A 22,018-nucleotide genomic window follows, 5' to 3' on the forward strand; every position below is an offset into this window, starting at 1 on the left:
TACATATAGGCCAAGGAGGCATGTGGAGCACTGTCTGCGACAGCATTGTAAATAATACGGGAAACTGGGAACATCTTAAGAGCCCAATTAGCAGAAGAATGAATAAATCGTGCTATAGTCAAAGAATGAAATAGTATTCAGAAGTTAAGGCTCACAAGCTGAAATAGCATGAATAAATGTGAAAAAAAAAAGTGAGAAAAAGCCCTGGCTAGTGTAGCTCAGTGGATTGAACTCAGGTGGTGAACCAAAGGGTTGCCGGTTTGACTCCCAGTTGGGGCAAGTGCCTGGGTTGCAGGCCAGATCCCCAGTGGGGGGCACGAGAGACAACCACACATTGATTGTCTCTCCCTCTCTCCCTCCCTTCCCCTCTCTCTAAAAATAAATAAAGTGAGAAAAAAGTAAGCTTGCATAACTATACAATACTGTTCAGATTTAAATTTTTTTAAATTTATTTCTATTATTTTTTAGAGATTTTATTTATTTTTAGACAGAGGACAAGGGAGGGGAAGAGAGAAACATCAATGTGTGGTTGCCTCTTGTGCACCCCCCGCCAGGGACCTGGCCTGTAATCCAGGAATATGCCCTAGACTGGGAATCGAACTGGCGACCCTTTGGTTCACAGGCTGGCACTCAATCCACTGAGCCACACCAGCCAGGGCCATTTAGATAGATTTTTAAAAAATGTTTTAATTACTGATTTTAGAGAGGGAGGAAGGAGGCAGGGAGAAATACATCAGTTTGCTGTTCCACTTATTCCTGCACTCATTGGTTGATTCTTGTACATGCTGCGACTGGGATGGAACCCACAGCTGTGGCATATCTCGACGACACTCTTAATTGAGTTACCCGGCCAGGCTAGATAGATTTTTAAACACACAAATCAGTATTGTGTATTACTGGTGGACACATACATAGAGTGAAACTGTAAAACCATAAAATAGAAAGGCTGTCTCAGGATCATGTATGGCAAGAAATGAACAGTTGGATTTAACAAAAAAGAATAGAGCAGTTTAAGGGGTCCAAGATGAAGACTGAGTTGTCGGTAAGGCAGGAAGGCCGCACTAGAAGCTGTCCTGAGACAGAGTACAGACTGCCCACTCGGGGCCCCTCCACCTTCCTGCTCCCTGGGACACTTTCTTTCCCCTGCCTCGACTCATTGCTGGCCTGGAGAAGCCGTTTTACAAGCAACTGTGATTCCCACCCCTCCTCTCCAGCTGGTCTTGGCCCACACAACCTGGGTGGGTAGGGGGCATTCTGGGTGTGTCCCTCAGGGTTCCCCAGTGCTCTGCACCCTCCCAGGGCAGAGGCCCTCACGGTCATCTTCATTCCCGCCCGACTGTGGCTTCATGGTGGGTGAGCAGAACAAGAGAAGCCTTCGTGCTGTCCCTCCCCCACCCCATCATCCCCACCTCTGGGGTGCCTATTAGAAAAAGCCAACAAGGCGAGTGTCCATGCCAAGCTAGTCACCCAGGCAGGTGGCAACGAGGCAGGGACTTGGTGTGAGCCCGCCCAAGGGCACGAAGGGCTGGCTGTGAGGGAAATGCTGGCCAGCACGTTACCCTGCCTGCCCCTCACCCTCTGGCCCTGACCAGCAGGATAGAAGGTCCTTCCAAATGTGTGGTCCCACTCCACATCCCCATTAGGCAGGGGACACGGTGCTGTCTTTGCCGTGTCTTTGGGTGGAGAGGGCAGGAGATTGCTGGGGCATCCCTTGAGAAGACCCCCAAAGGGAGGGGTCCACGGAGCCCAGGCAGATCCTGAAGTCTGAGCTGGACCTACGCGGCGCAAGAGAACCAAAGCTGAGGCTGACTGTCTTGGAGCTGAGACAGCCTCAGCGCTGTGTCTCCCCAGAGGCCATCATACAGCAAACCCCAGAGGCAGGTGGCGCCTGCCTGCCTCAGCCACTAGGGGGCACGCTCAGAAATAAGGCCCAGTACCCAGTCCACAGGCAGAGCTGTTATCAGGCCCTGGGCAGCCCCTCCCTGGAGCTGGAGGCCAGCGGGGCAGTGGGGACAGTGCCAGGGTCTGAGTCCTCTGTTGAGGTGGCAGTGGGGCCCCTCAGGCTGAATGAGAGATCACGTTGTAGGAAGCTTTCTTCAGGGTCTCCAGGAAAAACTGTTCGTTCTCCAAGAATTCTCGGTCCTGGAAGGCAGAGCTGGGTGAGCGGTCAACCTCTGGCCCTGTCCTGGAACGCGGGCAGGGCCTGAAAGTGAGGTGGACCCCAGGGTGGTGGCCCAGCCAGCCCTTACTCGGGCCCCTCCCTGGCTCTGGGGCGAGGGGGCAGGGAAGAAACACGCACACTGGAGTGGGAGGCCCCTTGCTAGCACGTGACTTCACCTCTCTAAGCCTGCCTGTAAACTGGACATAACAACATTACCTGCCTCGTAGGGCAGGGGGGAGAAAAGCCTTATAGTGCACAGAGTTTTCAGTGCAGAGCTGAAACACAGGAACGCTCTGGAAGTGGTAACTGCCGTCACTGTTGTCACAGGGTTATCGTGAGACTCAACTGAGGTGACAGAGGCAATGGCTTCAAACAGAGCCTGGCCTAGAGGGCAGGTCTCAGAGATGGTGGCTACACAATCTGCCTGATTACCCTCCTCTGGGGGTGGGCTCAGTCCTCCCCCCGCCAGGATGTGCTCCTCTCTGCCTGTGCCCTGGGCTGCTTGTCACCAATGTGACCATGACAGGGAGTGACAGGCCAGGGCCACCTGTGCTATGGGATGCTTACCTGCTCCGCTGTGTGTTTCAGCAGCCCCAGTTTGGCGTGGAGGAGCGAGGGGCCAAGGCTGGCGGGCGGCCAGCGGCACTGACTGGTGGGGGCAGGACCCACGGTTGAGAAGCCTGAGGAGGAAGTCGGGCCGAAGTGTCGGTGGGAGGGCAGGATGGCCACAGCCTATCTCCCTGGGGCCTGCTCACCCCCAAAACGCGGGTGCAGCCAGAACCAACCTTCTGGGCATACCCACCAACTCGCAAAAGCCGTTGAAAGTGCTCATGGGATTTTACCTAGCAAGCCCAATTCTAGAAACTTACTCAAGGATAAAAACCGGGCAAAAGTGTAGAATGTATGTAACATATTTCCACTGACATGTCACTAATATAAACATGGCTGTTTATCTTAGTGACAAAAAAAATCATCTAGTAGAAAATCTAAAAATACGGAACGGCCTCATAATGGAAACTTATACTGATTAAAAGTTATGGTTAAATGTTTAATTACGGATATGAAAGCATGCTCCATGTAGTATTTCCAAATAAAAAAATCAAGGTACAAAACAGCATACGTCATATCAATTCTGTGTTTAAAAACACACACACAGCATCTAGAACACTATGCACCAGCGTGTTAAAGGGGGTTTTCTCCAGAGGGTGGGGTTGGGAGTGACATTTAAAAAGAGCTTCCTGCCCTGGCTGGTGTGGCTCAGTGGACTGAGTGCCAGCCTGAGAACCAAAGGGTCGCCAGTTTGATTCCCAGTCAGGGCATATGCCTGGGTTGCGGGCCAGGTCCCCAGTCGGAGGGGTGGGGGCATATGAGAAGCAACCACACATTGATGTTTCTCTCCCTTTCTCCCTTCCTTTCCCTCTCTAAAAATAAATAAATAAAATCTTAAAAAAAAAAAAAGAGCTTCCTGCTCTGGCGGGGTGGTTCAGTTGGTTGGAGCACTATCCCGTAAATCGAAAGGTCGCTGGTTCAATTCTGGGTCAGGGCACATGCCTAGGTTCTAGGTTTGGTCCCTGAGCAGATGTTTTCTCTCTGGCATTGATGTCTCTCTCCCCCTCTCCTCCCTTCCCCTTTCTCTAAAATAAATAAGCATGTCCTCAGGTGAGGGTAAAAAAGAAAAAAAGACTTTTCCTCCCTCTATTTTCAAATTTATTTTCTATAATGAACATGCACTCCTTGTATAAAATAGTAGTTGTAAGATGACTTGAAAACCCAGCCAACCCCCTAATTTGAGCAGAGGGAGGCGTGGGCAGGATGCTCCTGGCATTGCCCCGCCCAGTGGCCAAAGTCCAGTCCTCCTGGGGCCACTTACCACTTGGGCTGGAGGCTGCCAGGCCCTGGGCCCTGGAGAGCAGCCCCACAGGGCCAGAGGGCAGGTCCTGTCGGACACGGTCCAGCTGCAGCCTCTGCTGGGCCAGACTCAGATGCTCCTGTCCCCCGTCCCCAGAGAGAAGGACACAGATGTGAGAGCTGGAGGCTGGAGATAGGGGGTCAGTGGACTGCTCCAGTCTGACTCCCCCACACTGCATGGAGAGCCAGAGCTGGGAGAGGCCTTGCCTGGTGCACATGCTGTTCCTGCTGCTGCAGCCACTCCTGCTGCCGCCGCACTAGCTGTAGCCGGGCCTGCTGCTCCGATTGCACCTGCCGGGCCTCACGCAACGCCCGCTCCCCCTCCTCGTACTTCTCCGAGGCCACCTATGGGGAGGCCACGTGGGTCATCCAGGCTGGCTAAGGCCAGGGAACTGCCCGAGCTCCAGCCACACCCTGAGCTGAGCTGCCTGGCACCTGGCTCATCTTCTCCACCTCCTCCGCACGGAGCCTGATGCGCAGGGCGGTGGCGCTGACCCTCTCCTTCTCCAGCCGCAGCTCCTGCCGCTCCCGCTCCAGAGCCTCCCTCTCCGCTGCCAGCTGGTCCTCCTTGGCCCGGAGCTCACTTGCTCTGATCTTCAGCTCCGCCTGTTCCTGGAGATGGCAAAGTCATTGCTGCACTGTCCTCTCAGGAGCTGAAGTGGGCTCTGCTCAGGGTTTGAGGAGCCCCTGGCCTGTCCACTTTGTTGCTGTGGCTCCACCTGACCCTGACTCTGGGAGGAGGTGGTGATATAAGGGGGCCCAGTCACAGAGGCCTGGGGCCAAACCTCGGGGCTGCCCCTCTCCCTGGGCTCAACTTCTCTAAACCCGTTTCCTTATCTATGGAATACCTAAGTCATGGGGACGTAATGCAATTGAATGAGCAACGTGGACAAAGCACCTAGGACAGTAGAATGAAGTTGTTATTGTATGAGTATTGTGGTTTTAACTCCGATGCTGCTGTTGTGCCCTTTGCAAAGCTGATGCGTCCGGATGGAGGAGCAGACAGTGAGGGCTGGGAAGGGAAGGGGCAGGGCTGGCGGCTCTGGGCCCTACCTTGACCAGGCTGACGAAAGTGCCCTCCCGCTGGGTGTCCACCTGCATCGCCCGCTCCGCCTCTCGCTCGGCCCTCTCCTTACTCAGCTTCTGCTGCTCGAAGAACTCGGCCCACTCAGCTGCCAGGCGCCGCCGCTCCTCCCCACACTTATGCATGACGGACTTCTGCTCCTCCAGCAAGGCACTCTGGGAGGAGGGCGTAAGGGTGAGAGATGAGCATCCTTGGGCATAATGGCAGGGGCAGCAGCTGGACATGGTGTGGCAGGACTCACCTTGGTCCTCTCCAGCTCCTCCCGCTCCGTGGCCATCTGCTGGGCCTTGACCCTCCTCTGCTCCTCCAGGGCGCGCTGTGTGGACTCCACCTTGGACTGCTCAGCACTCACCCGCCAGCGTTCCTATGGCCAGGTCAGGGCTGAGAGTGGGTTCCCCTACTCCCAGTGAAGCCTGACTGCTGTGCAGACCCACCTGCGTCTCCCACACTATGTCACAAACACCTCCTTTCCAGAGAGATACAAAAGGAGGGGCCCCGAGAAGGACTCAGGGCCAGCTGCTAGGATTAACTGCGCCAAGGTTAACCGCTTGGGACCTCTACTGGGAGGCTCTGGAGGCAGCAGCTTCCCTGCCCCCTGAATTGCCAACACTCGGCCTCCCTGTCTCCCATCAACCAAGCAGGCAAAGCACCAGGGTGGGCATGACCCTGCATATGCCAGGGCACCCAGGTGTTTTTAAAGAATAAAGCTTCCTCTTATATGTGAAAGTATATAGGCAATTAAAAATATCTCTTAGGCAAGAGCGTTTCTCCCAATGTCACAGGCGTTGCCTGGCGTGACAGATTCATATGACCACAAAGAAAGTGGGACGTGCAGCCAACAGGCAGAAAAAGGTTGGGCTGCGGCAGGCGAGGGCACTTGTGGAGGTGGAGTGGGGAAGCAGGGGCAGGAAGGGGCAGGAGACATTTCAGAGGCCATGAGGGTGGGCTGTGAGTGCTGCTCACACTAGGGCCCTGTGTCGGCAGAGGGCAGCCCCACCTGCTCCAGCAGCCTGCTCTGCTCATTCAGGCGGGCCTCCATCTTCGCGATGACCTCCTGGAGTCGGCTCCGCTCCTCCTCCATGTCCCGCTGCTGGTGGCCCAGCCTCTCCTGCAATGCTTGAGGGGGCCCACAGGGCACTCACTGTCCACCCACCTTCCCACCGAGATGGGAGAGGAGGGGACATGTGGCCCCCACAGTACCTCGGAGCTGCTCGTCTCGCTGCCGGATGCCCAGCTCCCACTCCTGGGTGGTGGTGAGATGCGAGGCCTCCACACGGGAGGACAGCTCATTCAGGCTGCTGGAGAATTTCTCCATCTGCTCGATGATACCATTCAGGGACCTGGGGAGGATCCGGTCACCATGGCCTGAGGACCCCAGCACCGGCCCCTTGGGTGGGCACAGCCCAGACCTCACATGTACCTTGTGTGAGAGGTGGCACTGGTGACAGCATCAATCTCTCGGTCCTTCAGCAGCTTCAGCCGCTGCAGCTGCTCCTCGTGGTCCTTGCGCATCTCCAGGATGGAGGCCCTGTGGGGCAGTGGGGAGGGCGGGCTGTGGGCTCCTTCTCCAGGGAGGGCCGTGCCTCCCCTCCTCCTCCAGGCACTGCCTCAGTTCCCCTGGCTCCTCAGCCTCATCTGTCTTGGTGCTTTAATGTCAATGCCACATCTGCTCTCTAAGGGGGAGGTGCCTTCCATTATTCAGCGAAGGGTACTTTACACAGAGGAAAAGAAAGGTGAGTCTGGGCTCTGAGCAGTGTTCAAAGGCTGCTCTGCCCTCACCAGCCAACTCCTTTACGTGCCTTTTCCTCGTTTGTTCTAACCTAGAAAGGCAAGCAGATCGACACTCCAGGCACACAGCAGACCACATCCAGGGCCAATCCAGTAACTAGACTCAAGGGATCCAGCAGGCAAGTGGATTAAGCTGGGCTGAGTTAGCCTATGCTTGTTGCCACCAGGCCTGGCCCATACAGTGAGGGCCCTTAGGAACTGTCCCCACCCCCCCCGACTTGGGTGTGACGGTCCAGTGTGCTGGCCTGGGTTCTCACCTGGAAGGGAAGGTGTTAGGCTGTGGTTCAAAGGCTGCTGAGTCATGGCTTTGCTGAGTCTCATGGCAAACAGGTTGCTCTGACTACCCTTGAAGACTGCTCCCCTGCCTGCCTGGGCTGCTCCCCTGGGCTGGGCCCTCACCGCTGCAGCTCCCGGAGCCGCTCCATCTCCTGGTCCTTCTCCTGCGCAGCCGCCGACAAGCGCCGCTGGTGCTGGGCCGTGAGCTCGGCTCGGGCCTGCTCGGCTTCCTGGCAGTGAGACAAGTACCGGGCGGATAGCTCCTCATTCTCTCTCCGAAGCCGCTCTTCCCTTTGCTGGTACGATGTTTCTAGCACCTTGACACGGCTTCTGCCAACAGAACACCCAGCTCTAAGGCTCAGAAGGTGAGGGTGGCCTCCTGAAGGGCCTCTGGGAGTGCAATGGTCCTGGAGCAGGCCGTGAGCCTGGGAAGCTCAGGAGGCTGCGGGCAGAGTGGGGTACCTATGAGCATTCTCGATGAGCTCCAGGTCGGCCTGGTGTCGCTGTTGCAAACTCTCCAGCAGCAGCTTGTGCTGGGTCCGCTCCAGCTCCAGCTTCCGCACCTGAGAAGGCAAGAGTGACACCTTGGAGGGTAGGAAGGCGGGTCCCTCACGCTCCCTGGGGAACCCTTCCAGCCCTCACTGTGACACCTTCCCATCACAACCCTGCCCCCACAGGCAGCCACCTCTGACCCTCACCTGGGCCTCCATCTCTGCCAGCCGGGCCTGACTCTGCAGCAGCTCAGCCTGGAGCTCAGCAGTGCCACTCTGAAGCTGCACCTGGGCAGCCAGAAGCCGCTTCTGATATTCTGTGCCTGGCAGCAAGTGCTGTGCCAAGGACTCCGGGAGTGGGAACTGTGGGAGAAGGTGAGAGATGTTCCAGGTGAGGTGGGGCAGGGGCTCAGCAAAGCTCAGCTACCTCTGGTCCTCTGCTCACTGGGCCTCCCAGGCCCTGTACCTGATCTGGGCTGTACATGAGGACCCATGTAGATGGGGACCATGGCACCAAGAGGCCAAGAATGAGGCCCCGGAGAGTCACACGGTCACTACACCTCCCCTCAGGTCTGGTTAGGAGAATGAGTCTCCCTCCTTCCTCGGAACACCCTCCCCAGCAGTGGTCCAGATTCCCTGACAAATGGCCAAGTCCCAGCAGTCTGTTTTCTTTTAATTTTTAAAAATTTACCGATCGATTTTAGAGAGCGGAAGGGAGAGGAAGAAATACTGATTTGCTGTTCCACTCCGTGTTTGTGCATTCGTTGGTTGCTTCTGTGTGCACCCTGACTGGAGACTGAACCCACTACTGTGGCCCATCAGGACGGCGCTCTGACCAACTGAGCTGCACCAGGGCCCCAGCAGAGTCTTAGTGCCGACAAAAATTGAGAACACTGACCCTTTCTATCAGGCCTGCAGTCCTAATGTTGGTAGCTACCCTGTTTCCTGATGGCTGCTCACCAACCCCCATCTCCAAGAGGGCGCTTCTGGGTTACTAGGGATGTGCTCCTATGGGGCTGGGCCTCCTCACAGCCAGGGGCCAGAGGTGACTGCCATATCTGGGAAAGAGATGGAGGTGCAGAGGGAGCATGGCAAGCATGAAGGAGACTTTCTAGACTGAACTATAAGACGCCTGCAGCTCTGCTTTCGATTGGAGCATTCCTGGCTACCCCCACCTGGTTACCACCTAATTCCCTATTAGTGTTGGCAAGTTAGCACCCGCTCTGCCTGCCCAGGCTACAGGTGTAAGAAAGTGCCTGTGGGGAGAGCCAGGGTGCGCTCTCCGGTATCTCAGCAGGCTGTTAGGTCAAACCACTGGTACTGCCTCTGACCATGGGAGAATTGCTTCATGGGCCTGAGACCTATACCTGTTTGCCCGCCCTCCCTACCTGGACAGGCACAGGAAGCCCGGTGGGTTCCTGGGAGCTCAGGAAATGCATCGCAGGCTCTGAAAAATCAAGAGCAGAGAACTGACAGGGAAGGAGGCCCACAGAGGCCCCAAGGTCTCGTGCGTGTGTGTTTGTGTGTGCGTGCGTTCCAGCATCACTGTCTTCTGGGTGCCCCAAGGGAAGTTCAAAGTGCCTCTTTCCTACCCAGATTTAGCCCCCAGACAAAGCAGAAAACAAACCAATGCCAGAAAGGTCTCCAGGGGCTGTGTCCTTCTTTGAGTCACCTGCATAGAGGGCCAAGGTGGCTGGGTTCCGTGTCACAGAGGACCTGAGGACACAGGAATGGGGGGTGGGGGCGGACAGTAAAGGAAAACATCAGCCTCCCGTCATGGACTGGAAAGGCCCCAGTGGCTGGCGGCTCACCGAAGTGAGATCCTGGTGGGTAAAGAAGATGGGACCCTGTCTTCAGTGGACTGGACACAAGGTATCAGAAACCACATACCAATGGCCCAGGTCGGAAGGAGGCCCAGTCCAGCCCCCAGCGTGCCTCTCACCACCCTCAGCCCTGACTGCACACATACCCCATGGTGGCGGGCCGGGCAGGTGGCTTTTGCGCTGCTGGTCCTGAGGTCCCTTCAGCAGCTTGCTTGAGCCCTTGAGAGTTGGCAACAGGCTGACTGAGGAAGTAAACGTTAAAGTGAAGGGGGCAGAGATCCAGGTTAGGCTGGACAGAGACACAACAAGGCCCAAGTGTAAAGCTGTGTGGCTGTCCTCCTCCCACCTCCCCTCGGCCCTCCTCCTGTCCCTGCAGTCGTCATGGGAAGTCTCCTCCCAAGTTGGAGCCTGTGGCCTTCCAGAGGCCCCTCCCTGCCCCAGTGCCACCAGAGCACAGTGAGTGGACAGTGACCATCTGATGACTATCCAAGTAGCAACAATGGAAATGTTATAGGCACCAGAGTTAAGTTCAAGTTCTAGGGCTTTAGAACGAGGCTCTGTTCACTCTGCCAGGTCCAGCTGTCCTTGGGATTCCTCCCTTCTCCCACCTGTTGTTCTCACCTCTCTTCTTGCCCCCCAGGGTCAATGAGGAAGCTTCCCCCTTGGTTTCAGGTCCAGGTCAAGGCCGCCCTCCTCATTCACACCAACCCCTGGGTTGGGCGATGTCCCTGGCCTGTCACTTCATGTCCCCTTTGCTCTGGCCACACAGCATCTTGTCACTTCTTCTGGATGATCCCAGCCTTTCCAGCCCCTTCTGCCTTCCTGCCCTCAGGGGTCACTCACTGCCCTGCCCCACAGGACCGCCATTCTATGGCTTCCCCCAGGAGTCACCTCTTGGCCACTGTGTCTTCCCTAAAATCCCCAGAGAGCACGGGCAGATGTCAACCCACACGCGGCACCTTCTTCAGCTCAGGCCGACATGAGCACTGACAATTTGGGCACCGGGGTTTCACCAGCCCAAGGGCCCTGTGGGCAGGGCCCCTGCTCAGAGGCGCTGCATGCCTGCTACATCAGGGACCCTTGTTTCCTACCTATCAAGTCAGCACCCGTCCCCATAGCAGCTGGGGTACGAGTGCTAACAGCTTCCTGTGCCCTTGTGTCTGCACGGGGACAAAGGCAGGAGCCAGGTACCCTCTGTGCAGTGCCCGGAGGAAGGAAGCACGGGGAAGAGGTGGTGCTCCCCATATACTGCCCAGTCCTCCCGCCATGGGAGATAGCAGCCCAAGCCGTACCTGCCGGAAGGGGGTCGGCCCGCTGCCCCCTCCCCGTTCTGGCCCTCCGAGGTCAGAGCTCGCTCTTCCCTGGCCAGACCTCGGGACTTCTTCCAAGACAAGGCATGGCTCAGCCAGTCCTCCTCTGTTTCCTCAGACGCCTGCTGGGAAGGCCGGCCGGCTTTAGCAAGGGCATCAGTGCCCTCCTGTGGTGGTTTTGCCCCCACGGAGGAGGGGGGCAGCCCTGCTGGGGCAGAGTGCTGGCCCAGAGTAGAATGCTGGTTCTCAGGGTGGGGCACAAAGGGTGTGGAGAGTGCAGAACCTCCCTTTCCAGGCTCTCTGGTGGGAGAGGGAGGGAGTAGGTCCTCATCTTCGTCCTTGAGGCCCAACCAGTCAGCTCCTCCCTTCCTGGGGTTGGGGGAGCTGGTTGTCACTGGGATGCTCTGCGTGGAGCCTGGTTCTCCCCTGAGGTCTGTGCCACCTTCTGCTAAGAACCTACTTTAAGACAGAGAGGGACGGGGTCTAGGGCAGGGCCAGCAGCCTGTCCTAACAGCCCCTGAGCAGTCTTCCCCTCCACTGCTGGGGGGGACTATAAGGTCCACACCAAGGAGTCGGGGTGCCCAGGTGCTTGGCATGCCAGCCTGAGGCCTCAAGAACATGGTGCCTGCACCAGTTCAGGTGGCAGCACGGTGGCAGCTGGGCGCCGTCTGTAAAACACCATGAAACACAGACACCCTGAATCAGGGACAACTGCATCCGCAGTGGACAGGACCAATGACACTACAGGCACATGCGTCCAGGGTGAAAATCAGTTGGATCAAATGGTTTCCCAGCAACTGTCACTTTGTTCCCTGTTCGTTTACTCAGCCGCTGCCTGTGTGCGTTACCGGCCAGTGGCAGCAGGTTCCAAGGCTGAAGAATATACTGGGATTGGAAACAAATGTTGATGTGTACAGAGGATTATTTAAAGAGAACGGAAGGCTGACAAGGCCGACACGGCACAGTCTTGACAACCGCTAAGTTTGGGAGAAGGGCAGGGGGTTCTTTGTGTTGTTCTCACAGCTATTCTGTCAGTTTGAAATTATTTCAAAATACAAAGCTTAAAATATACACTGGGAGAAAATTCCAAATTCAGACAATTCTTTTCCCTCCGAGGAACCAGCGGCAGACAGGGGCCTGGGCTCCTGCTGGGGTGGTGGCTTTGCCAAGTGTCCTGTGCTGGTGGGGCTGGGCCACCTCCCTCCTCCTTCAGCACCCGCAGAACTGACACCATGCGCAGTGTGGCCTCCAAACAGGACTGTTGGTGGGATGGGGCGGGGCCTGGGCGTTTCCCAGCGGGCAGCCTGTCTCCAAGGCCAAGCTCCTGGCAGGCCCGCTTACCTGACTGGCCGGCGGAACTGCCGGCCCTCGGAGGAGCCCACAGTGGGCTGATAGGCCCCAAAGATGAAGTCCTCGTTGCCCCAGGTATCTTCTTTGTGAATTAAGGAGCCTGTGATTTAGGGAGGGGCAGTCCAACTCTATTGTAGCTGTAGAACTCTATTTTTAAAAAGCTGAACTGGCAGCTTGCCAGGAAGACACAAGCCGATGAAGCTGCTTTGCAGGAGTCGGGGTGAGGAGCTGGGCTCCACATCTCCAACCCCAGCGCCCAGAAGGCCATCGGGAAGCTGCTACAAGTGCACTAGTGGGGTCCCGCCCCACGTCCTCTAGGTGAGGCCAATGAGCTACTTGTGTAACGAGAACGATTCAACAGGTAGCCCCAGGGCCAACGCTTTCAGAAACACTGCAGTGGTTTTGAAACTGTGAGCTGCTACCTATGAGCAGGTGCAGAAACTGATTTAATGAGTTGCAAGCAATGTATTTATAAGTCAAATAGCATATAAATAAAAAAGCAGTATTAAACGTGGTAATTATGATTTCATAACTCTTGTCTTAGTTATAAATGTACACAATAAAAAAAAATAAAATAAACATGCACAATAATGTGTACATGCCACGATGTAAAGCTTATTTCTTTTTACGGGTTGTGGTAGGAACCTGCTTTGGGGGTCCCCCACTCCACCTCCCTGCCCCACAAGCCTTCTCACCCTGTGGCCTCTGGTACTTCCTGTCCAGCTTGAACTCCCGGTGCTCCCCGGGGTCCGGACGAGCCAGGTGTTTGGAGGCAGAGCCTCGGCCCAGCAGCTCATCCAGTTTGGAGCGAGCAGGGAGGGGCCCTCCCCTGCAGGGTGGAACACAGGGCTCGTTATGTGTGCATACGAGGGGCTCCTGGGGGGCCCACGCTGTACCCACCCTCAGCTTCTTCCCAGGCCTGAAGCAGCAGCCTGGCCAGGGATTCTCCCCTCCTAAGGACCCTTACTGGTCTCCTGTCTGCCTCCTCTCTGCTTTGGGGCTGTCTCCAAACCCTAGGGTGGCCATGAGGTCGTCCTCATCGTCAAAGAACAATTCTTCTTTCTTTCGGACAGGGGTGTCCCCAGGAGTTAGAGGAATGGAGGGACCTAAGATTCAGAACACAGGGCACAGTGCCCAGTTGTCTTGCCCTCCACTGTGATGTCTGGATGGGTGGAGGGACACGTTTCTCTGCCACCTTGACTTTTGGATGGGGTAGCAGGCATTGAACACATCTGGTTTGCCCACAAGACCTGACCAGACCCCAACCCTGACCCACTCCCAGGCTTGCACACCCCACCCCAGTTCTGAGAGATGAATAATCTTTTGATCCTGGATCTTGGTCCTGAGACACGCCTGGTGGGCGTGTTAACAGGCTGCCTACTGCATCTTCCTTGGAACAAGAAACAAGCCCACCCTCCCTACCTTGATCTCTGGCTAGGGCTGGGCTCTTCTCAGAAGCGGCTTTACTCTCTGTCCCAGGCGGCTTCTTGGTGATTCCTTCCTCATCATCAGAGAGAAGTCCTGCCAATGGGTCTTCCACATCTCAGGGGCGGAAGGGAAAGCACAGGTCAGACCGCACCCTTGCTCCAGAGCAAGCTCTGTACCGTGCTGGGGGAGCTACTGTGTTCTTCCTCCCAGCTGCTCTGACGGAGAAACAAGCCCCTGGGCACCGGGAGGGGCCTGTGTGAGGGGGGCCTCTGACGCAGATGGGGCACACAGGGAGAGGGATTGGGAGAGCCCCGAAGGCCTGACTCTGCCATGCTTGCCCGTGACCCCAGACGCTGCTGCCTGCATGGCCTTCTGGAAATGTCCCTGGGCATCAGAAGAGAAGCCAAACATCTGTGTGTTCATGAAGGGAAAGGAATTTTCCCTATACTTTATAAAATCTTCAGTTTGACATCTGGTTTCAAAGTCCTTGCAAATAAGCTTCCCAATTATCCAGGTGAATACACATAATTAGTCCCTCCCTGGAATCATGAGGCAATAAATCAGTGGCACCAGCGTTGGCTCCTTGTCTGATATACACAGCAGCTCGGCTGAGGTCAAGCAAGTAAGTGTTGCCATGGCTACTCCACCCCCAGACTGGAGTGTCCCAGAAGCGTGACTGAGACCCATGGTACCTTCAAAAGAAAACTTCTTGTACTGATGCCCAGAGCTGCTGGGAGATGGAGACGGCTTCATGGTGGGAATGGCATCTCCTGTGGAAAGCAAGGAGAAGGCAAGGCCTGGGTCTGTCCTGGCCAAGGTTCTTCCATAAATGGGGCCATGGGAGGGCATGGACTTCTCCCACGTGGAGCTGAGGGCTTGTGGCCGTGGACACAGCCATTCTCACACTGGCTTCTGGCAGGGAAACAGAGTCTGGAAGCTGCCTGCCCCTAGTCATAAGGCACTCCAGAGACATGGGTTTGGGAGATGCACAGGCTACCATAACTTCTCAAACACTGATAGCTTCTCCAGGAGCTGCCATGTTGGACTTAGAGGGACTGGAACAGCCCTAGGAAGGAAGCTCAACTTGTCCCCCTCCCCCACTATAATCACTCATAGACACGAGCAGCTCCTAGCCTCTCCGTCCCAGGCAGAGAAAACCCTCAGGACTGGAAATCTTCCTTCTAAGCACCTTCCACATCCCCAAAGCTCCCCAGATATGAAGAACTATGTCCTACTCACCCTTCTCATTGGCTGTTAACATATTGGCAGGTTTGGGGTTGCTAGGCAGCTCTTCCTTCCCAGTTGTAGGGCTTTTGCTAGAAGCTAGATGAGACTTCTTCAGACCTAGCAGATCGGCATCCATGTCGTCCAGATCCTGGAAAAGCAGGAAGGAGGGAGGAATCCCCACAGGCACTCAGATGGTGGTTGCTAGGTGCCTCCATGCTCCCAGCAGCCTGGTGGTGATGTTGCCTCTTTTTCCACATGGGACAAAAGGGGACCTGGCCAGACGGGTTACAGAACAAGACAGAGGCAGGGCCAAAGCACAGTCCCCACACACTGGCCTCAGGCAGGTCCGGGGCTCAGACTGGGACCCCTAGCAGCTGCGGCCCTGATGCTAGAATGAGAGGTGGTTGACACCTGCTTTCAGCAGCTGCTCACACAGACTTAGCCAGTGTTGAGACTGTCTGCAGAGGGAGCCAAAGAGCAGGGCCCTAAGACTCCCTAAGGGGTAGCTGCTGGGCATGAAAAGGGGCGTGAGACTTTCTGTCCAAAGTCAAGGAAAAACTTGGATTCCTTCGCCAGCCTGGGTCAGGGGAAATGAAGTGCAATTAGAAGCAGAAGTGTAGGTGAATGTTCTATGGTGATGACATTAAAAGCCACGTGAACCAAGCCAGGAGCCACCAGGAGCCCTCAATACAGACCCACCGAGTGACGGTTTTGATAAGGAGGAAGTTGGTACCCCAGGGGCAGAATTGTGAGGAAACAAAGGAAAATGAAAAACTACTCAGAAAAAGATGAGCTGGGATAGAGAACAGAACCAAAGGTGAGCAGCGTGGGGGGTGGGGGCTTAGCTCATGGTTCTGGAATGAGACTCAAAAGTCACCACCAAAAACTGCGCCAGAGGACTTAAGGGTCCAGCTGGCTCCCCTGGGAAAGAGCGATTTCAAGCTGAGGTTAGAGAGGTTGAATCTGGAGCCAGGAAGGGAACAGACTGCAGTTCCTCAGGGCCCCACAGGGCTGAAAGCAAGTGCTCAGCCTCGGCCCAGACGGACCAGGAGACATGTGTTAGCCAGAGGGGCTCAGGTCAGGCAGCAGGGCGTTGGTGGAGGGTGGAGGGAGAGGAGGGAGAACTAAGGGTGACTGGAGGCTTCAGACTCCGGCCATACCACCAGAGCATGGAGAGATTAGAAAGTCTTCAGAATTTGTCTTAAACTCCATTGCCAAGATTATCTTAGGGCTTGATCTGATCGAAGGACAGCTGTACTGAGGGGCACTGGGCAAGGGGTGTAGGGAGAAAGAGGGAGAAAGGTTAAGAATAAGCTTTAGAAGAGATAGTCTCCTCCTCTTTCCCAAGGGGGGACGCAGCCAGGTAGTTTCCGGTGGTGGTGGGGGGAAGGGGCAGGCCCATGTCACCAGAGGCCCAGGCCTGATGTGTCTCTGGGTAGGTGCATCTCTGCAAGCCGGGAAACCAGACTCACCCCCAGAGGGGCGGAGGGCAATAGCTCAAGGATGAGCTCCATTGTTGCCCTAGGAAGGGCTCAAAACACACTCTTTAGAGGGAGAATGAAGGCCTGGCACAAAATATCAGCACCCCAGCCCACGAGCTCCCAGAATGTGCAAGCTGCTTCGTTACCTTCATGGCCTGGAGCAAAGCCTGTGGGTCTGCCTCTGAGACATCGGAAACCTAAGTCCCCAGGAGGGTAAGGACATGTGTTAGTCAAGGCCCTTCAAAGCTCAGGGCTCTGGCCCCCTGCAGCGCTGCTTCTGTTAGGGCCGGAGCAGAGCTCTGCCCATGGGGCATCAACAGGAACTTCCCGCCCTCCTGTGGGGTTGGGTGTTTTTTGAAGTTGACCTGCCCAGGTATGGAGACCAGAAAGTGCTGCCACTTTCACTTCCTCCCAACCGGAAAGACCACTTCCATTGGGCTGCACTGTTCTGACTCCAACAGGACTCAACCACACCACTTCCCATCCCTGTGACTGGGCAGCTGCGGAGTTTATTATGGAAGCTCAGTTCCAAGGGGCAACATTCAAGGCTGCAGCAGATGCCAGGAGCTCTAACTTCTAGGTCATCTCACTGGTGGGAAGGAAGAGGATGTGGCTTTGGGCACTTGGCAGCCCTTGGGTATTGTTTGGCTTTAAGAACAAACTGGCTTTGCAAGGCCTTCTAAACTGTTCTGTGAGCAGCCCCCCGGCCACCACACCCAGCTCACTGTCTCCGGGGTAAGTAGAGAGGGTGGGAGGTAGGGACTGGACCAGGCTCACCTCGGCGTCAGCTCCTGCCAGGTCTGCCATGGTGCTGTAGGCATCGTTCTCCAGGAGGGACCTGCAAAGGGGCGGCATCAGCACCCACCTGCACCCCCAGGGTACTAGGTGACTCCAAGAAAAGAAGGGCGGCTTCGAGAGTCCACGTGAGCTTGGAGAGACACTCCTCTCCGGGAGAGCAGAGTTTCTGAAAGGGATTTCACAGGCCACCTAACGCTGTGATTTTTAACTTTTTAAAAAAGGAGTAGAGCCTCTTTAAAATCAAACTATTGAACACAACAAGTAAGAGAGAAAAACAGATCTGCTTTAGCTAAAATGAAGGTGGAGTGGAAAATTCAAAAAGCTCCCCCCTATTGCTCAATTGTCAGAACCTTAGAAGAACAAACAACCCGAACATCACCAATCTAGGCCAGTCCTCTTATTCTGAGGATAAGGAAATTGTGGCTCAGAGATTCAGGAACTGCCCAAGGTCACACAGTTAAGTAGCAGCTGTAAGACTACAAGCCAGGACTTCTGCCCTCCAGTTCCGACCTCCTTCCCCTCACCCAGGTTCCAGGGAGGCAGAGCGTCTGGATGGAACTGGGTTGTGGATCCCACCCATCCTGTGCTTACTTTGCTCTAGTCCTTGCAGAAGGGAGCGTGTGGGCTCCACCTGTGTTATCTCTGGCACGTGAAGCGATTTTAACAGGCTTCTCAGGTGGTGTCACTGGAAAAAAAGAAAACAGAGATGTCATTTGGCTACAGAGAACTGGAATGAAGGTGAGAAGGTTCCCCACCAAGTTCCCCACCAAGCTGTTAACCAGAACTTCGTATGGGAAGAAGGGCCCCTATGGAGGAAGGAAACAGGCCCGATACGCAGGCTCCAATGTTATCCCTTGAAAAACCTGAATGGGAGAGAGGATGTGATATTTCCAAGCAGGAAGTCAAGCCTAAACGCCAACTGATGACACATGAAGAACCCACTCCCACCCCAGCCCACAGGAATGCAGGAAGAACAACGCACTTCCAAGGCCCAAAGCTGTCAGTTGGAACACACGGGCCTGTGCTTGGTGGGTTCTCCTGGGCCAGGTGTGGGGAACCTCAGCCCGGCTGTCCCTGCTGTCCCCAGTGAGCTCTGCAGGACCCTGAAGTCCTGCCCCTCGGAGCACCAGAGATGGACACACAGGGTAAGGGACTAGTCTTCGGAATAATAGAAACTCTTACAACGCACCAATTAAACAATGGGCAAAGAATCTGAATAGACCTTCTTCAAAGAGAACAAACAAATAGCCAATAAATGCATGAAAAGGTGCTCAACGTCATTTTAGTCACTAGGAAGATGCACACCGAATCCACAACAAGATGCAACATTTCACCCAGCAGGAGGGTTAGAATCAAGCAAGCAGACAATAACGACCATCGACAAGGACGTGGAGAAACCGGGACCCTCCCACCCTGCTGGTGGGAGCGCAAAGCTGTACAGTGGCTGTGGAAGTAGACCGGCAGTTTCTCAAAGAGTGAAACAGGTTCCATATAGTCCAGTAATTCCACTCCTAGGTTTATACCCCAAAGCACACAAAAACCTGTGCATAAGTGTCCCTAATACCATTATTCATAATGGCCTAGGCAAAATGTGGCAACCACCCACAGGTCCATCAGCTAATGAACGAACAAACAAAATGTGGCATATCCACGCAATGGGACGTCGCACAGCCATGGAGAGGAATGAAGAAAGGGACCTTGAAAACAGATAAATGAAAGAAGCCAGACACAAAAGCCATACACTGTGTGATTCCATTTTATACAAATTGCCCAGGTGCAGCAAACCCATAGCGAAGTAGATTAGCGGTTGCCTGGGGCTGGGAGAGGAGAGAATGGGGAGGGAGTGCTCATGGGCATGGGGTCCCTTTACGGGGTGATGAGATGTTCTGGAATCAGACTGTGGCGATGGTTGTATGACTCTGTGAATAAGTAAAAGCCGTTGAAATGTACACTTTAAAAGAGTAAGTTTTATGTGAATTATGTCAATTAAAAAAAAACAAGCCTAAATCAGGGGATTCTGGGAAGGGGCACTTACTCTCATCCGCCAGGAGGTCACCAAGGACATCAGCGATGGAGCCTGGAAGAGAAGGGGCGGCACCATGACTTCAGGAGGAGGGAATGGTCCTACAGCCTCCCACCTTGAAACCACTCCCGGGACCTCAGGGCTCACAGACGATGGACCTCAGGCTTAGCTCTGTCCTCACTGGCCACGAGACGTTTTCTCACTCTCTGGCAACAGGCCACGCCGCCTCACTGAAACACCCCAAGGGGACGGCTGCGAACGACTTGCTCACAGGAAGATGGCGAAGATTTTCAGTGGAACCCACTTTCTGTTTGACACACTGGCCACCAAGCCAGCCTTCCAGACTCTGAACAAAGCCCAGCGCGCTTCTTTGGGAAAAGTGTCCAGGATTTCTGGACATATAAGCTTCTCTCCTACCAATACCCTCCTAATCCCCTTCCATCTGAGAACCCCCAGAGCTGGTCTGGAGGCACCCTCCCTCGGCCCCTTCTCCCTGGCACGTGGGAACCTGAGTGCGAGTACTGAATTCGTTCTCACGTGCAGCTGGAGTGCCTTCACCACCCTCACCCGACCGCGTACTTCTAGGTACAGAGCCCAGGAGAAGGGCTTTCTTCCCAAGTCCCACCCCTCGTTTATTTCTGAACTGCTCTAAGGGCCAATGAGGCAGCATAAGGCGCCCTCTAAAAGACCAAAACTGCCCATGGAATTAGGAGAAACCACCACGGACATTCGGGCCCAGACATGGACCCAAGGCGGGGGGATTATTTTTGGCTTAAGGGTGATGTTCAATCTCTCCACTCACCTTTCAATCCCTTCTTGGTCTTCGGTGGCTAAAATGAGAAAAACACATCACTTTTAAGAAATCAAACAACGAACGTTATGTTGAAACCGAGAACGCACAATGAATTGTTTTGCCTTTTGCCGAGTCACCAGTGGTAAAAGGAGCATGGATGGCATTTAGAGACAGAAGCCATTCATGCTTCTCCCAAGTTTCTGAGAATAGACTCATTCAAAGAGTAGAAAGAGCCTTGGCCAACAGAGGATGCCACTATGGGTCCCCACCCCCACCCCCATTGGGGACAGAAGTCTCCCCTTTTCCCTGAATTCCAGACGCCACACACCAACCCTCCCAGCCGGGACGTAAAGTGACTGGGAATGTTTTCCTCTATGCCATATCTCGAACTCAATGCCAGGGACAGACTTAAAAATGCTTTCAGCTGGACATGCAGAGGCTCTAAAGAAATGCCTGAAGTTCGCTATCAATGCACTTCCACCACCCTTGTCCAGGAACCACATCCCGGTCCTCCTCACCCAGCCCCCACAGCACTCCCTGCAGTCAAGATCTTGGGGGTGGGGGCCAGTTCACATTTCCAGGCATTTTACTCACCATCTCCAGGCTCTGGGGGCTGCTTGCAGCGCCTTCGCAGCGCCGCCCAGCTCATCTGAATTCTGCCCAAATTCACCAGGCCCCTGCTCCCTGGTGAAGAGAGGGAAAGAGATTGCTTAAAAACGATGTAGCCTTAACCGTGCTTGGGTCCAAGGCCTATCAAGGCTTCTCTCACTTTACTCATTCCAGAGGTCACGACCTATTTCCCTAAATTAAAACTTCCTTATGGGGGAGCAATTCCAATGAGAAGCAAAGTGGTGTGAGCAATTGGGTGGGCGTTGGGAGGCCTGGAGATCCCGCGAATAAAGGGCAGTGCTCCTCGGAAAGAAGATGCGGGGGGACGGCAGGTTCCCATCTCAGGAAGGAGGTGCCTGGCACTACAGCCTGAGTGCTGGCTACTTCCTGGCCGTGCATATTCCCACTGCCGGTGTTCAGTTTCTTTTTTCACACTAACCATAAATCCGACTAGCCCCATTAACAGAGAACTGTGTCCTTCAGAGTTATCACTCTCTGCCGCCCGACCCCCGACCATGTCACCAGAGACTCGGTCAATTTCGGTAACCGGCCTCGGAAGAGGGGAGTCGGAGCGGGTCGTCTGTTTCCTTGGTGCTGGCCTGTCCTGTTATGAGAACGCAAAGGTTCTCTGGGGTTACACACAGGGGCCGCTCTGAAGGTTCGTGTTTCTCTTTCTCTATAACGGCATTTTCACGACCTCGAAGTGCCAACTCGCTGTGTCCCACACGACGTCCAGGAACTTCCGGTCAGCCCCCCGCGGATCGTGTGCCAGCCTCCTAGATCGCGGGAAGCTCTCGCAGAGGCTAGCGGAGGCTCCGGGGCCCCAAGTACCGTCATGTCCTTGCGTCTGCTCAGCCGACTGCGGGCTAGTCATTTTAAAATCCCGAGCCCGCCCCTTAACGAGGGCCCTCCCGAAGGCACCCCTCAGTTCCGAGTCCCCGCGCCCCTCCACGCGTTACCTTTCCGCGCGTCCAGCCCCTCTCGACCGCCGCGCAGCTTACGATGCTCCCAGCCCGTGAAATACCGCGGGTTACGCGCCACTGCCTTCAGAGGCGCAACCGCTGGGACTTGTCCGAGCCATAGCCGCGGGTCCGCAAGGCCCTGGAGCCCACCTCGGTCAAGCCTCCCGCCTCGGAGCCCAGCGGCCGCCCACCTCGCAGTCCAGCGGCCCCCGCCAGAAAGGCGAGGCGCGAGGCATCCTGGGAGTTGTAGTCCGCGTCCCGCTCACCTGCCGGAGCCAAGGGAGCAGGGGGCGCCAAAAATAAACTACACTTCCCAGGGTTCCCCGCAGCCGCCGTTAGTCGAGACACAGCCTGGACTTGCGGCTCCGCGCGTTGCTAGGAGCCGTCAAAACGCCACTTGGTGAAGAAGAGTCCTCGCTCCAAGGCCTTCTTTCTTCTGCCATTCCTTGGAGGCCACGGCTCCAAGACCGAGCACTCTTCTGAGGGCTGGCTCGTGACGGGGACGG

General features: G+C 55.4%; 1 protein-coding gene across 4 annotated transcripts; it reads right to left on the reverse strand.

Moving 5' to 3' along the window:
* Nucleotides 1–354: 354 nt before the first annotated feature.
* FBF1 (Fas binding factor 1) lies at nt 355–21,717 on the reverse strand. 4 transcript variants are annotated; one of them, XM_045190122.2, is made up of 30 exons: nt 21,510–21,717; nt 20,536–20,625; nt 19,951–19,978; nt 19,161–19,202; nt 17,717–17,810; nt 17,105–17,165; nt 16,474–16,524; nt 14,859–14,994; nt 14,312–14,389; nt 13,614–13,733; nt 13,159–13,297; nt 12,887–13,020; nt 12,183–12,291; nt 10,824–11,300; nt 9,678–9,773; nt 9,336–9,424; nt 9,097–9,155; nt 7,916–8,071; nt 7,680–7,780; nt 7,341–7,547; nt 6,574–6,681; nt 6,354–6,493; nt 6,151–6,269; nt 5,395–5,517; nt 5,123–5,308; nt 4,505–4,681; nt 4,277–4,414; nt 4,032–4,149; nt 2,729–2,841; nt 355–2,142 (listed from the first exon to the last, which is right to left on the reverse strand). In XM_045190122.2, exons 2-30 carry the CDS (start codon nt 20,536–20,538, stop codon nt 2,059–2,061), a joined length of 3,486 nt encoding a protein of 1,161 aa, XP_045046057.2. In that variant the 5' UTR covers nt 20,539–20,625; nt 21,510–21,717; the 3' UTR covers nt 355–2,058. The 4 variants fall into 4 exon arrangements, 3 of the variants coding, with proteins under 3 accessions (XP_045046057.2, XP_045046059.2, XP_045046058.2); XM_045190124.2 differs by having other exon boundaries at nt 355–2,185; XM_045190123.2 differs by having other exon boundaries at nt 355–2,203.
* Nucleotides 21,718–22,018: the final 301 nt, after the last annotated feature.

This window comes from Desmodus rotundus, chromosome 9, assembly GCF_022682495.2.
Source record: "Desmodus rotundus isolate HL8 chromosome 9, HLdesRot8A.1, whole genome shotgun sequence".
Lineage (NCBI taxonomy): Eukaryota > Metazoa > Chordata > Mammalia > Chiroptera > Phyllostomidae > Desmodus > Desmodus rotundus.